Source organism: Geotrypetes seraphini, chromosome 1 (assembly GCF_902459505.1).
Source record: "Geotrypetes seraphini chromosome 1, aGeoSer1.1, whole genome shotgun sequence".
Taxonomy (NCBI): domain Eukaryota; kingdom Metazoa; phylum Chordata; class Amphibia; order Gymnophiona; family Dermophiidae; genus Geotrypetes; species Geotrypetes seraphini.
Window position 1 is genome coordinate 175,590,743 of NC_047084.1, and position 24,247 is coordinate 175,614,989.

Consider the following 24,247-nt stretch of genomic DNA (forward strand, 5'->3'; position numbering starts at 1 on the left):
GGTGAAGAATGTATAATATCTCCAGTGTGTTCAAAATGCGGTGATCAGACTTCTAAAAAACCTCCATGCCCACAACTCTATCCCAGGCTCTATCTGCTGCCAAGCTGCCTGTAGCCAAATGCTGTGTCTTCAAGGGCCTGATGCTAGCATTCAAATCCTTGCATGAGCTATGTGATGCCAAGCAGGTCCCTCCGCTCCCAGGATGAAATACATTTATATCATATTTTAAAGTTGTCTTTAAAGCCTTGACCTCTTTTTAAAAAAAAAATGAATATAAATGATAATTAACCTTTTTATCTGCGCACAGTGTTCTTTGAGTTTTTTAACTTTGTAGTTACCATTATGTATTGTTAATAAGATTATATTGTGTGTATAATAAAAAATGAATGGAAGAAATTGCATTACAATTAGTAATAGGGGGAGGGGTCTGCGGTAGAGCTTGGGCGGGTCAGGGGCGGAGCTTGGGTGGGTAGGGGCAGATCTTGGGCAGGGGTACTTGGTTGATATTTGTTAGACTTAGGGGATGCTTGGCTTTAAAAAGTTGAGAAACACTGGTGTATAATACTTGAAACAGTTTTTGAAAATCTTCCCATTTCTTAAGTGCTTAAGACAGGGCTAGGAGCCTGGTCCTTTTGTCATGCAAAATTCTCACCTGATACTATTATTGTTGTCCTAGCTGAGTGTGAGCAGAAGACTCATAGCCCAATGGGAATCATTACAAGCCCAAACTGGCCGGACAAATATCCTAGTCGAAAGGAATGTACGTGGGAAATCATTGCAACTCCTGGCCATAGAGTTAAATTAGTAAGTGTTTCAATGTACCCTTGCTCTTGAGCTGTTTAGTCAGTTTCATAAATTGGAAATGCAGTTGAAGAAATTTTGTTGATGTGGTCACTCTAGTAAAACTATATTGAAGTTTGACCGGTAGGGCATGTTTTATTTCTCATAAAGCACTAGGATTGATATTGAGCAGGATTTAACCACATAGGAAAGCACCTACTCAGTTAAGCCCCACTGGCCAACCTTGGAGCAGATATCAAGCAGCACTTAATCCGGATAGTGAAGCTGAATACCTACTGAAGTTATCTGGACACTGATGCCTGGATAATTATTCAGGCAAGTAGGACCCCCAAAAAGCAGTCCAGACTTGCCTGGATAGCTATCTGGATATGAGGACTTAGGGCTCCTTTTACGAAGCCACGTTAGCGGCTTTATCACACGCAACTTTTTAGCGCGCGCTAGCCAAAAAACTACTGCCTGCTCTAGAGGAGGTGGTAGAGGCTAGCGCAGCCAGCAAATTAACGCGTGCTATTACGCGCGTTAAACCGCTAACGTGGCTTCGTAAAAGGAGCCCTTAATATCACTGATAATCGGATAAGTTCCAGGAACTGCTTGAATATTCAGTGGTAGAACTCCAGTAGGGCTAGCACTGAATATCTGGACACAAATCAGCCCATGGTAGTTGCCTCAGGTATAAATTTACAGGTTGATATTCAAAGTGATTTAATTGGTCTGAAATGGCTCCTGGCCAGTTAAATCACCTGTTCGGGGCTAATCACAAATTTTCAGTTGAAAATAACTGGTTAGTGCAAAACTGGAAATCAGGAAAAGAACTTAGAATATCTGATCCAGGTGGCCTTAGTTATACTCTTCTGGCAGATTGAGAAATAGGCGCATCTCTAAGTAAAATCATAAACAGAAGTATCAAAAAAAACCTTCATAAAAATGGTGCTATAAACTTTTCCATCTCCGTGACATCAATATCTACAAATCATTCAGGGGCACATATTTGCCCAAAAATCAAATGATTTTCCTGTTTCTTGGACTGAACATAAAGTTTTAAACGATCCTCAAAGCATCTCATGTTTCAAGTTTCAAGTTTAATAATAATTTGATTAATCGCTTAATCTAAATTCTAAGCGATGTACATGCTGATAAAATTACAATATAAGGGGGATAATACAGTAAATAAGACTAACAAGACTATTGACAAATTTAACAAGACTAGAAACATAGGGAAGAGATGGGAAAAAGTTACAATTTGTGTAGAAGTTGAAGAAACAAGTAAGGTGGACACATAAGGAAAGGGGAGTTAAAAAAAAAAAAAAACACGAACATGTCTGCTACAATGCAGTATGGCCTACAGATGTTGTAGATTTTGTGTTGAAAGAAATCTGTAAAATTATGAATGATACTTCTATATATACAATAGAATACGTATCAATCCTAGTTTAATGCAGGCCATGAACACCTCTAATCTCTTTCATGTGTGTGAGTACTGTAATTTGCCAACTTTCAAATGTAGGACCAGATGTACTAAACATTTTTTCCCACAGAAGCAAAAGGGAAAAAAACATTAGCACAGCTGGCCTTTAAAGTACATTTATACAAGTCAGCAATATTGGTATAGTATTCCATTCTTCTGAGGCATTTAATCTACATAAAAAATATATATTGGAAACATATCCAGAATATTTGGCCTGTTGCCTGGAAGTGAACTGGTGAGTCTGATGTTATGCCCATTTTGCTTACCTTGTAGACCTTCAGTGAGTTTGAAATTGAACAACATCAAGAGTGTGCCTATGACCATTTGGAGATATTTGATGGGGACACTGAGAAGTCACCTATCCTGGGGCGCTTATGTGGCAATAAGATACCAGAATCCCTTATTGCCACTGGAAACAGAATGTTTCTTCACTTTGTTTCTGATGCATCAGTACAAAGAAAAGGCTTCCAAGCTACACACTCTACAGGTTAGTAAACATTAAACCCTCTGGCATTCTTTGTCTTTCTCTCTCTCTATATGTATATATATGTATAGATTTTTATATCACCCTCCTCCGATGGTTGTGCAGGATTTTTTTGAAATTTACCATTCTAGAAGATGTTTGAGATCAGAAAATAGTATGAAATTGAGTTTAGAGGGTAAGATATCAACCTCACATGTTAGGATTGGGGCAACAATGCTGTCTGTGGCAGGTGCTAAGCTTTGGAAGTGCGCTGCCTGGAATTTTGCGATATTGTGCTGGGAGGATGAATTTCAAGAAAATGTTGAAAACACAACTGTTTGTTAATGCCGACCTGTGTTAGTTTTGATGAAACCTGATCTGCAGTTGACTGTAAATGGAGCTTAAGTTGATTTGTATGCAATCTTGTAAACCGCATAGTTAATATACGGCATATAAATTTTTAAATAAATAAATATAGGTGTATAAATACATGAGGGGCTACTGAAAAGTTCTCATCCCAACCAAGAAGATATTGATGTGGAGCCATGAAACTTACAAGTTATTTCACACTTTTACATCCTTGGACAAATGTCTCTCCACAGGCAATAAAAATGTTTCCAGTCATTAAATGCAGAGATGCCTGAAAACCCTCAAGGTGTGTTAACATTTTATGATAGAATTTCCTTACCCCCTCCCCCAATCCTATCCCCCCATAACCTTCAGAAAACAGAAAAATGCATCTACCAGAAGAAAAAAAATGTCTGCAAAATTAAAAGGGGACAGATTTAGAACAAATGCCAGAAAGTTCTTTTTCACCCAGAGGGTGGTGGATACATGGAACGCTCTTCCGGAGGCTGTGATAGGCCGGAGCACGTTACAAGGCTTCAAAGAAGGTTTGGATAGGATCCTAGAGGATAAAGGAATTGAGGGGTACAGATAGGAGTAGAGGTAGGTTATAGGGATAGTCTGGGACCACTGCTCAGGCAATGGAGGCCTGATGGGCCGCCGCGGGAGCGGACCACTGGGCGAGATGGACCTCTGGTCTGCCTCAGCGGAGGCAACTTCTTATGTTCTTATGTTCTTAATATGTCAGACAGCATATGCATAAATAAAATCAGGATCCTAAAGAGTTCTCTTCAGAATCACATACAATATTTTTGTGGACTATCAGAAAGTGGGTTACAAAAAAATTGACTTATTCTATTATTAACACCTATAATTTTCACAGGTCTTTTAAAAATATATATGAACAGCTCGTCTCAATTTCAAGTTTATCTATTAGAATAATTTCTCCTTTAACATTACATACTGTAAACCAGGGGTCTCAAAGTCCCTCCTTGAGGGCCGCAATCCAGTCGGGTTTTCAGGATTTCCCCAATGAATCTGCATGAGATCTATGTGCATGCACTGCTTTCAATGCATATTCATGGGGGAAATCCTAAAAACCCGACTGGATTGCGGCCCTCAAGGAGGGACTTTGAGATCCCTGCTGTAAACTGAGTCGAGCTTTATTTTTATAAAGATGACATGTTCTACAAATGAAGAAACTCTTCTCAAGAACAAAGATATGATCACGTTACCACATTTTTCTTACAATATCATTGGTTAGCAATATCGTATAGAATTAATTAAAAAATTTTCACTATGATACACAAGGTTTCTCATTCTCATACTCCAGGTCATATGCATTCTTTGGTCATTCCATATATTTCAGATAGCATTCTTAGATCTCTTTAAGATCATAGGTTAGTCATTCCCTCTCTTAGGAGAGCTAGATAAGAAGCTACTATTTTAATAATGCCCTAGTCTTATGGAATCAGCTTCCTCAATATATTGGATTGGAAGAGAACTTTAAGGGCTCTTGTACAAAGGCGTGCTAGCAGTTTAACACGCATAATAGCGCGCGCTAAACCGCTGGCTGCGCTAGCCGCTACCGCCTCCTCTTGAGCAGGCGGTAGTTTTTGGCCAGCGCGGGGGTTAGCACGTGATGAAAAGTCGCACGCGTTAACCCCACTAGCGTGGCTTTGTAAAAGGAGCCCAAAATCTTTTAAAGTTCTCTTTAAACTTTTTTTTTTCATCCAAGCTTTTAAAATATATAAATCCAAGGAACGGGTTTACTGATTCCTCTTAGTTTTAATGGATCGGTGCTTGCATCTGTGGGATATGACTGGACATGCAGTGATTAATATTTTTTTATTCTATGCATGATTGAGAGTTAGGTGTATCCTGTCAACATTTTAAGACAACAGACTGAATAATATGAATATTACACTCTTGAACTCTTCAATTCTGTCTGCTGTGCAGTTCTTAAAACCATGTCAAATCCATATGTGTGTTGGGCGCCATTAAATGGGGACATCTTTTGCTGTATGTATGTTCGATATTCTATGTGCTTCTCGGTGATTAGCTTGTATAGACATATGTGCTGTTTTCAGTGTCAGAAGCTTGCAGTGATGCCTACCTCTGGGCTCATTGAAAGGAGAATAATTCCCCCTCCTTTTGCCTGATCTCTGATGAGAAAGAGGAAGAAGACAAAGAACTGGCAAGGCTGACCCTTAGTTTCAAATGTGTCTGAGTGCCAAAAACACTCCATATTGAGGCAGCTACCCCAGGTGCTTTATTTCCCTGTTAACATAGAAGGCCATAGTGTTTTTACCTGAGTGTAATGGCATCTGAATCTAGGACTGTGAGATCTATGATGTCCACAGTCTTTGGAACTTGTGTGTGAGTGCATCTTTTAATAGCCATTGACAACTCTCTCTGGAAGAGAATTAAGTTACATAAGCAGCTTCATTATTATGTGACCTGTTTATACTCATGCGTGGTCTTCATCATAAGGCGTATGGGGAAAGACTTAAAGATCTGTATACTTTGGAGAAAGGCAGGAGAGGGGAGATATAATGGAGATGTTAAATACCTATGTGATGTAAATACACATGGGTTGAGTCTTTCTTTTGAAAGGAAACTCTGCAATGAGAGGGCATAGGATGAAGTTAAGAGGTGATAGGCTCAGGAGTAATCTCAGGAAATATTTTTTTACAAAAAGGGTGGCAGATGTGTGGAACAGTCTCCCGGAAGAGGTGGTGGAGACAGAGACTGTGTCTAAATTCAAGAAAGCCTGGAGTAGGCACGTGGGATCTCTTTGAGAGAGGAAAAGATAATGGTTGCTGTGGATGGGCTGACTGGATGGGCCATTTGGCCTTTATCTGCCATCATGTTTCTATGTAATGTTATATGTGAATTTTGGATTAAAGAATTTGAGGCAAATTCGATAAGAGACATCTAAAGTTAGACGAATAAATAAATAGGCATCTAAGGTTAGGCGCCTAACTTAGCCTCCCCCCCTTTTTTTTTTACAAAAGCACGGAAAAGGTTTGTAGCACTGGCTAGTACACTGAATGCTCTGCTCCGACAGTCATAGAGTCCCTATGAACATCAGAGCAACGCAGAGCATTCAGCACACTGGCCGATGCTAAAAACCTCTTCCGTGGTTTTGTAAAAGGGAAGGGGGGCAGGGGCGGTAATTATAGTTTATAGTTTCTTATTTACAACCTTACATACGTAATAAATATACAATACAACATAAAATCTTTCAAAACATAATGATATCTCACACAATCTTCCATTACAATGAAATGTCAATAATCATATTAAATCCTACAGAATAGGTGACGCTTCAGCATTTTCTTAAAATTGCGTAAGTCCTTCTGCTGCCTGATGTAAACTGGGAGTAAATTGGCTTCAATTATTAGCTTTTCAAGCTCATAGTTGAAAAAAATAAAAATTAATTGGGTGATATGATTCTATAAAAAGTAGGTGGTGCCTGTCGTATGGTGCCTAATACCAAAGTAAGCATGTTTAGAGGTGGAGAAGGCGCAATTCTCTAAAGGACTTAGGCACCTATAATGTAGGCCTTTAAAACCCTGGCCTACATTATAGGCACCGGTAGGTGAGATTCTTCAAAAGTTGCCTAAGTATGATTGACACATTATAGGTGCCTATTTTCTTAGATGCCAAATACAGAATTTCCCCCTTAGAGTCTCGCATTAATAGAAGAAAGCCTCTGTAAAACCACAGGTTTAAACTGCAAAGATATGTCTGAGTAGAAGATCAAGCAGAAGCTTTGTATAATATGCCTTCACTAAAAGATGTAACCAGTTTTCCAAAACTTGAGGAGAGTTTGCCAACGCTTTACAAAAACAAGCAATTAATCTCTAAGTAAGCGCATTTTCAAAAATCATCTTTTCAAACACACTTAAAGGCCAGGTAACTGAAGATTTGACAGTGGGGGCAAACAGGAAGTATCTAAGCTGAAAATATAGAAAAGAAAGAGAATTTGATTCCCAGACAAGAAAGAATGTCAGCTCTAGTTCCAAATATCTCATCTTTAAAAGTTTTTAAATAGAAGTAAATCCCTTAAATCTAGCTGCAAAATTGGTCATATATATGGAAGTGCACATGTACTTTACAAAAACACAAGCATTAGCTGAGGCATATGGAGATTTTGACTAGTTTACAAACTTTCTGTGATCAATTAAAGTTGCAGAGAGGAAAGGGCAGTTAAGTGGGGGAAAGGGATCACTTGTGAGAACTGTTGAATAAGTAGCAAGTGGGTATATTTGGAAAGTCATTTTTTCCAGCCCATGGGCCCCTTTTTAAACAGGTCATTCATGAAGGAAAAGGGGATCCATGGGTACAATTAGAGGGTTTCTATACAGTACAGAAGGCTGTAAAGTAATAGAGTAGTAGAGTAATAGATCACTACAGGTCATTGACCTGGGGGGCCACCGCGGGAGCGGACTGCTGGGCGTGATGGACCTATGTTCTGACTCAGCAGAGGCAATGCTTATGTGCTTAGATCATAGAAGCAAATATTAAGATATGGAGGTCAGTGTGTCTCATGTTTTGCTAGTATTTTAGAACAGAATCTGCAGACTCATAGAAATACAGAAACATGAGGGCAGATAAAAGCCAAATTGCCCATACAGACTGCCCTTCCACAGCATTCACCATCTCGTATGAGGAAAGACTAAAAAGGTTAGGGCTCTTCAGCTTGAAAAAGGGAAGGCTGAGGGGAGATATGGTTGAAGTCTACAAAATCCTGAGTGGAATAGAACGGGTACAAATGGATCGATTTTTTCAGTCCGTCAAAAATTACAAATACTAGGGGGCACTCAGTGAAGTTACAGGGAAATATGCATCCTTCTAGCTTTCACCATCACCTTTTCTACCTGTTTGACCTCTTTAAGATCATCACATATTATCACACCCAAGTCCAACTCCTCTTTCATGCACAAAAGTTATTCACCTCCTAAACCGTACCATTCCCTTGGGTTTTTGAAGCTCAAGTGCATGACCTTGCATCCCACAGCCTGTTCTGAAATACAGGAGAAATGGACTTACAGTATATGCACCAGGTACACTGATGGATTCAAATTTATCACATAACCAGTTGTACAATAGCAAAATCACTGGTTATATGCCAGCACATAGCCAGTTATCTTTATGACTTTAGAAACATAACTATGTATTATTTTATTTATTTAGGTATTAAAAAATGTATAGCTCACACCATCTACCATTCTAGATGGGGTAGAACATATATATGCATAAAATACATGAATTATATAAAAAGTCAAAAAACTCAAAACATAAACACATAAATGCTGTCTTCAATTGAGAACATATATCATCGGTTAAAATCTATAAATTCTTTCCATCTTCAAAATGTCCCACACCTTCTGAACCCATTCAGTTATCTTGATGCTATCACAGTGATCGGTTTCTCTTGCTAGTTTAGCATTTGTGGGGAACAAAACCACGGGTGTTAAGGAGGCAACTCCTCCTAATCCCTCCAATGGAGAGCTGCTCTACAGCAGTTATTTACCATCTATTAAATATGGTTAGTAGCAGGTATAACTTCTGAAGTTGATCTTGTAAGACATAGACATTTCAGTCTGCTAACCGGCTAAGTAACTGCCTAAAGTTAAAACAGCAAAATAAGTGTTCTAACTTTATGTAACAACTTAACTGGACATCGATCTGAATATCATCAGCCAGTGCCTGGTTAACTTCTAGGCTGGCAGACATGCCTAGATATTCAATGCCTGTGACTAGAAGTGCGGACTCAATATCAGGCCCCTAAATTATAATTAAAATGGGCAAATTGAGACATGCCTCAGTGAACCCTTCTAGAAATTGTGGGTCATTAATATGATATCTATTAATAGACTGATTCTATGATGATTTGTACAATCTGTGATTATCCAAGTAAAGGCTCGCTCTGGCATGGTCTGATGTGTTTACAACACCTACGTATATGACAAGCATGGATATATCTCATAATATCCCTTGGAATAAGCCAATACACTTCTCCCTCCATATTCATGGTTTCAGCAATCGCGGTTTCGATTATTTGCGGTTTTTAGCTTGCTGGCTCCTTTCCCCAAATTACATCAGCTTGCATAGAGAAATCGCTGATTCCAGGCGTTTACAGAGAAAATCGCTGATTCCCAGTACTTTCTTCACCGCGGTTTGCCTCTCCTTCAGGAACAGGCCAGGTCTCCCACCAAGTTATTTGCGGTTTCACCATATTCACAATGGTTTTTAATAGAAAACAGCAAATAACATATGAAAAAGTTATTTGCGGTTTTTCTGTAATCGCGGGTCTGTTAATCCCCTATAACAGCAAATACGGAGGGAGACGTGTAATCTGTTTTAGAATAAGATTTGTGAAATACTAAATAAAAAAATATAATCCTGCTTGCTATGATGAATACTATGCCAAATATCATGTAAACCAAATTGTTTCATGTAAGTATATGGTAATTTAGTACCTTCATTGTGCAATTTTGGGTTACCAGATCTATGTGAAATAGTAGGAGTACAGTTAAAATCACCACCTAGGTACATTTCTCCCTTGGTACCATCGGTGTAGTAAGGGGGGGTGGCGAGGGGGGCAGTCCGCCCCGAGTGCTATGTTGGTGGGAGCACTAGTACCCCTCCTCCTCTCTGCCCCCTGCCTCTTCCCACTCCTCCCCTCGCCACATGTGCGCCCTCCTTCCCTTCCCTCATACCTATAGTTGAAGTTGCTCATGGCAGTCAAGAACGTGCTCCTTGCGACCTGTCGGCTCGCACACTGACATCATTTCCAGGTGTCACGCGTAGGAAGTGACGTCGGAGGGAGAGCCAATGGGATCACAAGGAGCAGGTTGACTGCCGCGAGCAACAACTTCATCTAGAGGTAAGGGGGAAGGGAAAGGAGGGCGCACGCTGTGAGCCTGCCAGTGCCGGGTTTTGTAACAGACCACCGGTCAATGCTCACCAACGCCGAACTCGCCGTGCCTTCAAAGGATGTTGAAGGTCCTGCTGGCTCTCATCACAATAACAAGCAAAATAAATGTCAGGAACAATAAAGATTCAGAGTAACTTGTGTCTGACTTTATTCTTAAAGTAGCAATTGCTACAGTCTTAGTCTTTGAATTAAATCAATACAAAGAAAAATCCAGGCTTGCAAAAACATAGCCTATACACCTTCTGGCAGGTAAGTTTAAAAAAAAAAGATACTGTTGTAGCCTTGCCCTCACAGTCACACAGTCCACAAAGGGCACAGAGTAATATGGCTACTGAAACACCCAGTGTTTCTGCTGGTTGTTCCCAAATGTCTTGCACACTCAAATGAATGTATTGCCTAAGCCTGGCTTAACAGGCCTCCCCAGCCAACCTAACAAACAGTTGGTGGGGGAGGGGAGTAGCTGAATCCACTTTAGCTTAAAAGCTTACCAACAAAATTGGCCCCACAATCCCTCCCTGAGGATATTCTGTGGATTCTCCCCACTACTTCCTTGTCCATACATTCATACACCAAAATTGGCCAAAACAAAAAAAAAAACAACAGGAGAAAATGCACAAAAAAAAGACTCCACACTTTCCTCTCTGTCGCCAGCCTAAGGTACAGCTGCAGCAGTTAGCTCAGCACTGCTCAGGCTGTCAGCACTTGACTGGTGTTAACAAACAAACTCAGAGCCAACAAGATTCCAAAAGCACACAATCAAAAAGGTGATTTAACTTAGCTCTGGTCCATCTGAGTTTCCTCTGGTTCTTGAATAGTATCCATAAATTCCATGGCTTCCTGGCAAGCTGGCTGGTTCACCCCAGGGACAGTGGAAACCTCTGCCATTTCAACATCCTCATTCATAGGAAAGTCAGGAGCCCAGTCCCTGGAGACTGCTTCCTGGGCTGACCCAGGGAAGACTGATTTGTTCTTCCTCAGCACAGCCTCTAATGCTCTGAGATGGCCACGCCCTGACCTGGAAGGGGAAGGGCTAACCTGCTGTTTCTGCTGGCCTCTCAGTTTAGCCTTAATTGGCCCCAGCAGAGGCTCCTTAGATGTTTTCTGACACTGACTCCTGGGCTGTCCTTCTGAATAAGTCTCCTCCCTCTGCAACAGGCTGTTCTCCCACTCCTCTTCTACTCCCTGGGATTCTGTAGACTGCTGTTTCAAAGGAAACAGAGACCCTGTTTGTTTATCAGAACTTAGCCTGCTGCAGTGATCAGCCCTTTTCAATAGAAGGGAAGGATTTGGAGGAGATTTGACTGTCACAAGCCTAGCCTTAAGGCTAGGGTTGTGACATAGCGCATCGGGGGGAGCGGAGACGAGAGCACCTCTCACCCTCGATATGCCACTGCTTGATATGTAACTGCAAAAAAAAAAAAAAAATCTGCGGAAGAAACTAGAGAGTATTTATGAGAGTGCATAAATGCTAGCCATTGCTAAAGTAAAACCTTCTTGTTCACCCACCAATATTGCATTTTGACTCTTGTGATGCTGAAATGTGGGTGCCCAGTTATAGAATTGCTTCCATTGTTAGTAAATTGGTCCCACTATATAAAATGGGGCCTGTGCATTAGCACGCACTCGCATGGTATCTCTCTTTCATAAATCTGACCAGTGATTCGTTAGGAACTGCAGGGTGGGTTGCAGCTTGCACCTCAAGGTCATAACACAGTGCTCTCAGCTAGACTACATGGAGCTAACATTTACATTGCTCACTGAATATGTAATACTATGCGTGTCATCAAAGTTGCCAATTTAGAAAATTTATTTAAATACTCCTTAACTTGTTCTTTTCCTACATTAACTTGAACCTCCACTCTTCTGTCTGGTAAGTGTTTTAGTAAGACATCTGGTCCTTTGGGTCTTAAACATAATATTTGGGTGTAACTGTAGTTAGTAATTACAGACGTCTCGTATGTATTTGCCTCCGCACTGACCAGAGTGAATCTGATCCAGAAACTTGCTGGAATATGATAGGGTGAGCACAGCCAGAAAACTTTGTACTGCAACACCTGGCTTTTATATGGTCTGCTGCAGAACGCTACACTGCCTCATGGCACTGAAGGCATTGTATAATATAAGCAAAAAGCTAAATGCTGCTTTGCTGAGAATGGCAGACACTTTTTTTTTTTTTTTATTGCTGATTCATGTTGATCACAGAACTGGCTCAAAGGTTTGTGTTGCCTTGAGCCAACTTTTGCTTTTGTGCTCCAATCTTGGGTTCAGTCTTGCAGTGTGAATTGTGCTGAGAATGGCCATGAGAATAGCCCCAAAGCAGAAGTTAACTGTGCTGCCTGCTCACCTAATTTTTCTATTTGGGTTGGTTCTGGTTTTACCACTTTCTCTTGTTGATTTTTTTCCTAAGTCCTTTTCCAGGATTTATTTTTTTATTTAGATTTCTATCCCGTCCTCCTGTGAGCTCAGAACGGGTTACAAAAGCACGTTTCATACAGTCAGTTATATTAGACATTCATGGTACATTTCATAGGACAGCCATGGTAGCTTAGGACATGACAGGATGCAGAGAGATGTTCATAGCAGTCACAGGAGGTGTTTCCTGCTGATTGTATAACAGCGTTCATCGGATCTTATTTCCATTTTCTGTTCCTTTCTTCTCTACATCTGTATCTGATATGAGCCTTCAGTTTTATCTTTTTTTTCTCCATTTTTCTCATCTGCCTTTTTATCTATCTACATTCCTCATTTTCCCCTCTCCAGTCTTTTGTTTCCCTGTGTTCACTTACTTACTAGCTTTCCATATCCTACGCTTCCTTAGTCTTTTCATGCCCCATTTCTGTCTCATTCCTTCCACAGCCTACTGTCTCACTTCATCTTTCACCTACTTTCTAGTCTCCTATTACTATTCTCCCCAGTTTCACTTACCTCTTCCATAACAGCCCAGCTACTTCTGTCACTTAACCACCTCTAGTTTGTTTCTTATATCTTACCCCTCATCCAGCCTTCCATTCCCCCTTACCTCCCTCCATTTGTACTCCTTCTTACGTCCTTTCACTGATTCTTAGCCCTCTGTCCTTTTCAACTGCATCCTAACCCCTCCAGACCTTTTAAAGTGACTCCCTCCCTATTTTTCTGCATTCAGTTTTGCGGTTCTATTCATATTCTTACTCAATCATCTAGTCCTCATTGCCCTTCATAATCCCTGCTAATTTTTTTTAGTCCCCACTCTTTCACTTTACTCAATATCTGAATATTCACTCACAATCCCACCCAAACACTGGATCCTCACTGATACACCCAATATTCAGACAATCTTAGAGTTTGCCTTCTTTTGGTCTACCACCCAATCCTAGAGTCTATGCCTAAGTCTGAACCCCTGCTTTTTCATATCCCTGTGTCCTTAGATCTGTCTTTCTACCCCCTTTCCTAGACATATGATTTCTTTGATTTTTTTTTTTTCACCATGCCCATTTCTCTCTTTCCATTGGGATCTTCCCCTACATATGCCCTTGCTTCTCTCTCACACAAAATCTGGCTTGTTCTCCAACTTGCAGTCCATACTTCCCAACATCAGTTTCTAGCTCCCTTCTCCCAGTCCTCAGCCCCAGCATCAGCCTCTAGCCCCCTCTTCTCCAGCCCCAGCAACAGACTCTTATCTCCATCTTCACACTCTCTAGCCACAACAGCAACCTCTAGCCCCTTCTCTCAGATCCCAGCTCTCAGCATCAGCCTTCAGCCCCTTCTCCCAGCTCTCAGGCTCCAGTATCAGCTTCTAGCTCCCTTCTCTCACTCCCTAGCATCAGCCTCCAGCTTTTTTCTCCTAGTCCTCGGCCCCCTAAACCAGCCTCCATTTCCCTTCTCCCAGTCCTCAGCCCCCAGCATCAACTTCCATCTCCTTCTCCCATTCCTTAGCCTCAGCTGCAGCCTCCAGCCTCTTCTCCCAAGACTCAGCCTCCAGCTCCTTTCTCCCAATGCCTAGCTCTCAAGGCACATATCAGGCTCCATTCCCTTCTCCCAGCCCCCAGCATCAACCTCTATCCCTCCTCCCCTCAGCCTCAGCACTAGTTTCCAGCCTCCAGTGCCCAAGCTTCAGCATCAACCCTCAGTTCCAGCTCCTATTTGCCCCAGCAGCAGAAGGAGCATGTTCTTCCCTCTCACAGCTATTCTGCTCCTCTTCTTCAGTTACCTCTTCTTTCTTTCTCTCATCTGATATGGGTTATATCTCTCTAGTATCTACTTGAGTAATATATTTATTTCCAATAATTTATTATACCACCCTCCAGGCATGCAAGACCATCAAGGTGGTTTACAATTCTAAAATCAAAAATCCACAAAAAATGTTCAGCATAGAACAGACATTAATCAAATGTGCATTGAACAACTGATTTAACAGAATCCACATACTGACTAATCTGCAGAAAAACTCACTTCACTCCCTCACTCAGGATCCCCTAGAAGGTTGTCTGAAAAAATAATGCTTTCAAAGCCTTTTAAAACTTTACTAATGAGGATTCTTGTCAGAGAAACACTGGGAGGGAATTCCAGAGGGAGGGCAATCAACTGTAGAAACAGAGTGATGCATCACATCATGTCGGATCCGAGCAAGAAAAGGAATGGTTAGGAGTGCAGTTCTGGTCACCATATCTCAAAAAAGATATAGCAGAATTATAAAAGGTACAGAGAAGGGCAACAAAAATGATAAAAGAGATAAGACAATTTCCCTGAGGAAAGGCTAAATCTAATCTAGTCTAATCTTTGATTTTTTTATACCGATTCATCCCAACAGGAGGGCTTGACTCGGTTAACAAAATATTAATAAAATTATACAAAAGATCAGAGCAGAGACCACATCTTTTCGGCCAGAATTTTATCTTTTATGATTGATTATTAGAAAAAGAAGGATCATTAGTAAATTTCTAGGGATCTTCAGTTTGGAGAAGAGACAGCTCAGGGGTACTATGATAGAGGTCTATAAAATGATGAGTGGAGTAGAAAGGGTAGATGTGAATCACTTGTTCACTCTCCCCAAAAATACTAGGACTAGGGGACATGCGATGAAGCTACTAAGTAGCAGATTTAAAACAAACCAGAGAAAATACAGTAAAACCTTGGTTTATGAACATAATTCGTTCCAGAAGCATGCTTGTAATCCAAAGCACTGGTATATCAAAGCAAATTTCCCCATAAGAAATAATGGAAACTCAGACGATCTGTTCTACAACCCAAAAACTTTAATACAAAATATTCTACATACTTGTATTGCAAGAGTTTGCTCATTTAGAACAGTCAGTACACTCCTGCAGCGTCAGAGAGAGAAGAACCATCGGCTCAGATGTTTCAAGTTTCAAGTTTCAAGTTTATTGATTTTGATATACCAACCATCAAATTAATATCTAGCCGGTTTACATTAAGATTACAGGATAGAAAAGAAAAAAAATAACAAAAAAGTATATATATAATTAATTTAATAGTATTGTGTGAACATAAATAACATTACAAGACAAACTGGAAAGTGAGGGTGAAAGGGAGGGAAGGTTAAAAGTTACATATTGGAGATAGAAAAAGGTGACAGTGGGGTTAGGATAAAACATGAGGGGGGGTCATAATATCAGAGCTATTTAATGATTACAAAAGAGGGAATAAGTGAGACTCTATATGATATCAAATGCATCGCGGAAGAGGAAGGTTTTTAGTCCTGTCTTAAATTTGTCAATTCGTGGCTCGTTGCGGAGGTATAGTGGTATGGAGTTCCAGAGGGTTGGGGCAGTTACTGCAAAATTTACTTTTCGTGTATTGTAAAATTCTTTTATGGATGGGATGAATAATAGGTTTTGATCTGTTGATCTTAATGTACGTGGGGAACTATGAGGAATGAGGAGTTTATCTAGAAATAGGGGAAGATGAGAGAGTTTAATTTTAAAGGTTAGGATGATGATTTTATAGGTGATACGGTGAGTGATGGGAAGCCAATGTTCATTTTTGAAAAGGGGAGTTACATGATCATATTTGCCTAGTTTATAGATAAGTTTTATTGCCGTGTTTTGTATTAGTTGAAGGCGTCGGATTTCTTTTTGGGGTAGACCGTTGAGGAGTGAATTGCAGTAATCTAAATGGGAGATTACTAAGGAATGAATCAGGATAGTGATTGAGCTGGTCTCTAAGATAGAAGTTACAGATCGGATGATACGTAATTTATGTGATGTGATGTGTGTATACTGTATGTACTCGTAATGCGAGACTTTGCTCATTTAGAACTATGCTTGCAGCATCAGAGAAAGAAGAACCATCAGCTCAGTTGTGATGTGGGTATACTGTATGTACAGTACTTGTATTGCAAGACCTTGCTTGTATATCAAGTCAAAATTTAATAAAATGTTTTGCTTGTCTTGCAAAACACTTACAAACCAACTTACTTGTAATCCAAGGTTTTACTGTATTTCTTCACACAATGTGTAATTAAGCTCTGGAATTGGTTGTCAGAATGTGGTGAAATCAGTTAGCTTAGCGAGGTTTAAAAAAGGTTTAGATAATTTCTTAAAAGAGAAGTCCATAGGCCATTATTGAGATGGCTTGGGGAAATCCACTCCTTATTTCTAGGATAAGCAGCATATAATCTGTTTTGCTACTTGGAATTTAGCTAGGTGCTTGGGACCTGGGTTGGCCACTGTTGAAAACAGGATACTGGGCTTGATGAACCTTTGGCCTGTCCCAATTTGTCAATTCTTTTATGTTAGAATCTGAACTGAAATTTAAGGAGTCAAACAGTTCAGCAAATAATAAGGTTGATCCAAGTGCAGTGCTCAATAGGTTATCAATAGAATCTTAAATTTAATCTGGTAAGATGCTAGCAGTTGATGCAGCGTTATCAACAAAAATGTGGAAAATAAAATTTCAAAAAGTCGTCACTATAATATAGAATACATTTTTCTGATTGTTTACTTATTTAGATGTTTTTCTTGCTGCTCTGTAAAGTCACTTGACTTAGGACAACCCCTAGTGGAGAATGTAGAATTATAATAATATATACTTCTCCTTCTGAATCCGCGGTTTCAGCATCCGCAGATTCGGTTATTCGCGATTTTAAAACAAAAACAACATTTTAATTTTTTGGGCTATTTAAGCCCTGTTAGCCCCGCCTTAAGCCTTACCTGGTGGTCTAGCAGCTTTTCGGGGCAGGAGCAATCTTCCCACACTCCTGCCCGTGTAGATTGCTCATAGGAAATGGCTGCCTTGAGCTCCCGTAGTCTCTCAAGGCCCCGCAGCATCCCAGCATAGAACATATGTATGGTAAGCACAGTGCCGGTCAGTAGGGGGAGGAGGTGGACTGCAGCACTGATCATCTTGGTCGCGAAGGGAGGGAGCAGTGCCGGTGGCCTCAGGGGGAGGGGGGGATTTGCAGTAGAAGCGATCAGCACCAGTGGCCTTGGGGGGGGGGGGTGTCAAAGTGGAGGACAGCAGTGGGAGAAGTGTTGGACTACAAGAAGACAGAAGAAGGGATATGGGTTGGGGAGGGGAGGAGGAGAGATGTATTAAGTCAGTGCAACATAGAACTGTTTTGGGGATATGGAACGAATCATCTGAGTTTCCATTACTTCCTATGGGGAAACTCGCTTTGATATATGAGCGCTTTGGATTGCGAGCATGCTTCTGGAATGAATTATGCTCGCAAACCAAGGCAGCGCCATATATTGTTCTGTGAAGCTATGAATTTGTATTTGTATTTATTGCTTCATTCAGTTTTGTTTTTTTTCTAATAGAATGCGGAGGCCGATTGAAAGCTGAAGCCAAACCAAGAGATTTGTATTCTCATGCTCAGTTTGGCGATAATAACTACCCAGTCCAGGTGGACTGTGAGTGGCTGCTTGTGACAGAAATAGGACATCAAATAGAATTAAGTTTTATAACATTTGAGGTCGAAGAAGAAGCGGACTGTGGTTATGATTATGTTGAAGTTTTTGATGGGCAGGATGCATCTTCTTTGCAACTTGGTCAGTTCTGTGGATCTGGGGTAAGTTCATATACTTAAAAAAAATAATTTCCTAAGGAAAAAATGTATTACAATACTTGAAAAGAATAATGTCACAAAGCTAAATGCTAAAGGTACAGTAATAGTATTTCAGAACATCCTTTATCAGACAGGATATTCATTCTGAAATACATTTCAGTAAGACACTGTTTTATATTGTGTACATGTCCATAGCTGTAAAGGTGTATGCATTTTTGCAATCCGCTAACCACAGTTAGGAATTTATATTTTGATCTTGGTTTATTGGTTGCTAAAATTTAATCATGGATCCTGATCTTTGTGAAGTGGGGGCAGTGTAAAGCCATGGAGCATGTCCTACTCTTACTGTTACACTGAGGAAATCCTGAAAAGCAGGCTGAATGCATCTGTGATGGTAACATTTCCTAAATGTTAGTGCAATATAATCATGATTGCATGCTTTGCCAGAGAGCAATTGTCATGCTTTCTGTCTTAGAAACATCCAGCCAACAGTCTAAAGATGGCCGCGGCATTACTCAGCTGCCTGATATAATCTCCATGTCGTCATCCAAAGGCTACCCAATCACGGCATCACACCGTCTAAACTTAAACATTAGCCAGCGCTGATTAAAGATACACTAGCCCCATATTGAAGTACACAAACCGGCTAAGTCAGACCACATTATTCAGCTAAGGTAAGCCAGTCACTTGTCTCATCAGCCCCTCTGGTTGCATGCTTTGCAATTCATACATCCACCTTAGTTCCTTTAAGTACGCATAATATTCCCCTCCCTCCCACCTGATTTCAACAGAATCAATAATTCGCCATTTAAGATCTTGGATGTTATGTCTAAACAGCTTCCAATGACGAACTAAGGGGGCTGTTTCATTTTGGGTATGAACTCTGGACTTGTGTTCATTAAGTCTGATTTTCATAGGGCGAATTGTTCGCCCCACATACCCCACATTTATGATGAAGACCACATACCATGTTCTATATACTTTTTTCTGGGCCAGATCAGATCTGGCCAGAAGAATAAGCTCTTTTGCCATGAACTCCATCTTGCCTTTTTCTCTTCCTCAATCTCCCCCACTCTGGGATTGAAGTTAGCAGACTGAACAGTCGAGGTTCAATATCAGCAAGTCTTTCCCTCTCTTCCCTACCTGCTGAACTTTCCCACTGCTGAGATTATTTCATAAGAAACAGGAAGTAATTGTTCTCTAATTATAACAACCTGAAAGATAGGGGGATTTAGGGATACAAATAGAGGTAGAGATGGGATATAGAAAGAGTATAGATAGAGACTAAGGGGGATTTATGGGTTCAGACAAAGATCATAGTACAGGTCATGGTCCTGATGGGCCGCCGCGGGTGCGGACTGCTGGGCGCGATGGACCTCTGGTCTGACCCAGCAGAGGCAACTTCTTATGTTCTTATACAGTTTAAGTGGCCAGAGCCACACAAGGACAGAGAAAGAGTTGTGGAAAAACAAGCTCCTTTCACTCTGGAGGTGATTTAAAGCTATTGGCAAGCAGAAGAAGTGGGGTGGTGTTGGAAATAGGGACTGGGAGACGTCTGATGCTGGGAATGGGAATGGGGGCTGGGCTGTGGATTAAAAGGAGCAGATGGAAGAAGAAAGTTAGAGCTTGGAGGTGGATCTGATATATGAATGAGGCTGGGAGAAGGAGGCTAGAGTCTGATGCGAGTCTTGGGATGTCAAAATGGGCTTTACATGAACAGCTAGTAGGGTTGCTTAAGCCTCCCTCCAGGGAGTCTTCTGGGGTTGCTGGTGGATCTTGCTAAATGGTCTGGGGGTGCCCTAGATTGGTAGTATGGAATATTGCTACTCCTTGGGTTTTGGCCAGGTACTAGTGACCTGGATTGGCCACCATGAGAACGGGCTACTGGGCTTGACGGACCATTGGTCTGACCCAGTAAGGCTATTCTTATGTTCTTAAGTTTTTATTGTGAAAGTAGGAGACCAGATCAAGCCTTGGTCTAGTCCAGGGGTTAGCAATAGAGAATGACACGGGGAAAAAATCTGTCCCCGTCACCGCCCCGTCCCCGGCCCACCATCCTCTGCACTGCCCCGTCACCGCCATTCCATTCACCGCCCCGTCACCGTCACTGCCATCCCTTTCACCGCCCCGTCACCGCCACTGCCATCCCATTCACCGCCCCGTCACCGTCCCCGCAGCATCCATATAAGCCTTAGTACTCTAATATTTAGCGTATTCCATTCTTATAAATCAAAGTTCCTGCTGCTGAACTAGAGAAAGAGATGTTCAGCTGGCAGGGCTTTGTTTATAAATTTTTATTAACACAACTAATATACCACCATAATGTTTGCGACAGAGGACAAGTATGCAATAAATGCATTTTGCTGTTTCAATGCCAGTGCTCAGCAGAATAACAGACAGCAATATGGACATTCACCTTATGTAGTACTTTTTTAATATATAAAAATAGGCAAAATTAGTTGCTGTTTTATCATTATATTTTCTTGCCATTATAGTATTCTTCATTGATCATTTTTCTTTTTAAATTCAAAACAAATTCAACCTATCTTGTGTCCCAGCATGAATTCATGTTTCACTCAATTGGCTGTTTCAAGGGAATTAACCCTCCAACTTCCATTTGCAAAAATACCCAATGTTGTTCCTTCTATGAGCAATATTTAAATTATCCCAGGACAAGCAGGCAGCATATTCTTAATGTATGGGTGACGTCACCGACGGAGCCCCGGTACGGACATTTCTTAAGTAGAAAGTTCTAGTTGGCCGCACCGCGCATGCGCGAGTGCCTTCCCGCCGGACGGAGGAGTGCGTGGTCTCCAGTTTCTTCGTTTCCGCGGAGCGAAGAAGACGCATGTGCTTTCAACGTCCGTTGAAAACTCTCTTTTTGCCTTCCCGCTCGCGCTTTTTGATCCTTTTTTGATCCTTTTTTCTTTCGACTTTAATTTCTTTACTAAAAAAAAACAAAAAAAAAAACCAACCTCGTGTTTTTTCCCTTATTTTTTCCAACCGGCCCCGGCGGGGCCTGTTGTAATCATACAAGCCTCCGGGTTTGATTTCGCGGAGGCCGTGTTTCCCTTCATGCCCCCCCAACCGGGCTTCAAGAAGTGCCAGCGGTGTGCACGCCCGATTTCTCTAACTGACCCACACAATTGGTGCCTTCAGTGTTTGGGTCCAGAGCATCGGGCTGACACCTGCACCCGCTGTGCTACCCTTAAGAAACGCACCCTTAAAAACCGGCAAATCCAGCAGAATATTCTCTTCGGCACCGGTTCTGCCATGGATCAGGCACCGACGTCGACGGCACCACCTAAATCGGCACCGACCACATCGACACCGCCTGATCCCTCTTCGGGGTCGATAGCGCCAGGTAAGCCGGCTAAGAAGCCTTCCACTTCCCTAGAGCGCCCTCCAGTTACAGCGGCGACTCCGGTCCTTCCGGCGTCCCGCCGATCCCGTAAACGCTCCGCTCCGATCTCGGTGAGTGCCTCGTCATCGGCCTCCTCATCGCCGGAGCGTCGAGCAGCACCTATGGTACTGAAGAAAACTAAAACGGTACCGGTGCCCCCATTGGAGGACCGCATCTCGGCTATCCTCCAGGACAAACTACAGGAGCAGCTACAGCAGCAACTCCAACAGCTCCTTCCGACCCTACTGGCACCGCTCCTTCCGGTACCAGACCGACCCGAGCCTCGCACCATTCCACCGGTGTCCACCCCCTCGGTACCGATGAACACCTCCATGCCGGTCTTATCTGCCCAGCCTGAACTTCAGACTTGTACTGCGGAGGATCCCTCCTGGTCCCGGGATCGACCCCGGTATCCCCGGGACCGTGATCGACATCATTCCTCCCGGGACAGGGATCGACGCCGGTCTTCATCTCCCGGCACCGTATCCATGCGCTCTGGCAAGTCCCTTTCTAAAACCCGCCATACTGAGCCTGCCATCAGGGACCCAGATTTATGGGAGCAATCCCCACTCGGTACCGAGGAGGATGCCTCTTCTACAGATGAGGAACCCTCCATGGCTGATACCACCTCCAAGCCTGAGCAATCCTCCTTCACGAAATTCCTTCGGGAGATGTCAGCGGCTCTCTCAATCCCACTTGAGTCTGACTCTAAGAAGTCCCAGGCTTTTTTAGATGCCTTGGACTTCGACCAACCCCCTAAGGAATTTCTCAAACTGCCCGTACATGATATCTTACGGGAAACGTTTTATAAGAATTTGGAGAATCCCCTTACTGTTCCGGGTGCCCCCAGAAAACTGGACAGTTTGTACCGGGTCATCCCTATTCCGGGCTTTGATAAACCCCAATTGCCCCATGAGAGCCTCCTCGTTGAGCCACTCTCAAAAAATCCCAGGGTTCCAGTGTTTATGCCTCCACCCCTCCTGGCAGAGAGGGGAAGACAATGGACAAATTTGGAAAACGCCTGTACCAGAATGCCATGCTGGCTAACAGGGCCAACAACTACACCTTTCATTTTTCATTTTATATGAAACACCTGGTCCAACAACTTTCTGCTCTGCAAAAATATTTACTTGAGCGTAAGATCCCGCTCTTCCAGCAACAGATCTCCAACCTCCTTCAGCTCAGGAAATTCATGGTGCGCTCGATTTATGATTCCTTCGAGCTCACTTCCCGAGCCTCCGCACTGGCTGTGGCCATGCGACGCCTAGCCTGGCTGAGGGTGTCTGATCTTGATGTGAACCACCAAGACCGCCTCGCCAACGCACCCTGCCTTGGTGATGAACTTTTTGGAGAGTCTCTAGATTCCACAACACAAAAGCTTTCGGCTCATGAGACCAGATGGGACACCCTCATTAAGCCTAAAAAGAAGACTCCACCTGCACGACCATACAGGCCTCAGTCCTCTTATCAGCGTCGATTCTCGGCCAGACCGCTTAATCCTCCTCAACAGCAATCTCACCGTCCTCGCCAACAACAGCACACTCAGGCTCGCTCTCAGTCTCACCAGGCGACCAAGCCTCTTCCTCAGACTAAACCTCCTCAGCCCTTTTGACTCCTTTCTCCAGGGCATAGCCAGTCTCCAACCTTCGCTGCCTCTTCCCCAACCCATCGGAGGCCGCCTCACCATCTTTCTTCAACGCTGGGAGGCCATCACATCAGACCTGTGGGTTCTCAACATCATCCGTCACGGATACTCACTAAGGTTCCAGACTCTTCCCTTAGACCATCCTCCCGTAGAGTCTGCTTCTCACTCCTCCCAAACTCCACTCCTCCTCAGGGAGGTCCAATCCCTTCTCCTCCTCAATGCCATCGAAGAAGTTCCGCCAGACCAAAGAGGTCAGGGATTTTACTCCCGCTACTTCCTGGTACCCAAGAAAACGGGAGACCTTCATCCTATCCTCGACCTCAGGAACCTCAACAAGTGTCTGGTCAAGGAAAAGTTCAGAATGCTCTCCCTTGCCACGCTTTATCCTCTTCTGTCTCAACACGACTGGCTATGTTCCCTGGACCTCAAGGAGGCCTACACTCACATTCCAATCCATCAGGCTTCACGTCGCTACCTCCGATTCCAGATAAAGAATCACCACTATCAGTACAAGGTGCTGCCCTTTGGTCTCGCATCATCACCCAGGGTGTTCACCAAGTGCCTGATTGTGGTAGCGGCTTTTCTCAGGTCCCACAATCTACAGGTGTTCCCCTACTTGGACGATTGGTTGGTGAAAGCAACTACATCTCCACTTGTGCTGCAAGCCACTCATCAAACCATCTCTTTCCTCCATCTCTTGGGGTTCGAGATCAACTACCCCAAGTCGCATCTGCTTCCCACGCAGCGCCTTCAGTTCATCGGAGCAGTTCTCGATACCAATCTGATGAGGGCGTTCCTTCCTGCCGACCGGCACCGGACCTTGCTTCACCTCTGTCGGCAGGTGCTCCTCCATCCCTCCATTCCTGCTCGACAGATGATGGTCCTTCTGGGCCACATGGCCTCGACAGTCCATGTGATTCCTCTGGCGCGACTCCACCTCAGGATACCTCAATGGACCCTGGCCAACCAATGGTCACAGACCACGGATCCTCTTTCTCATCCCATCTCTGTGACATCGTCTCTTCAGCAATCTCTTCAATGGTGGTTGAACTCCTCAAATCTTTCCAGGGGTCTCCTCTTTCATCTACCCCCTCATTCCATGATCATAACTACAGATGCCTCCCCCTATGCATGGGGAGCCCACATAGGAGACCTACGCACCCAGGGACTC

The 24,247-nt window shown here is 42.7% G+C and overlaps 1 protein-coding gene across 1 annotated transcript in view; it reads left to right on the top strand.

The window, feature by feature from the left end:
- The window catches only part of TLL1 (tolloid like 1), a 414,583-nt gene that overhangs the window by 385,537 nt on the left and 4,799 nt on the right, over positions 1 to 24,247 (top strand). The window contains 3 exon segments of the mRNA XM_033941915.1: positions 677 to 804; positions 2,540 to 2,753; positions 17,781 to 18,031. Of these exon segments, the coding sequence (XP_033797806.1) occupies positions 677 to 804; positions 2,540 to 2,753; positions 17,781 to 18,031 (593 nt within the window).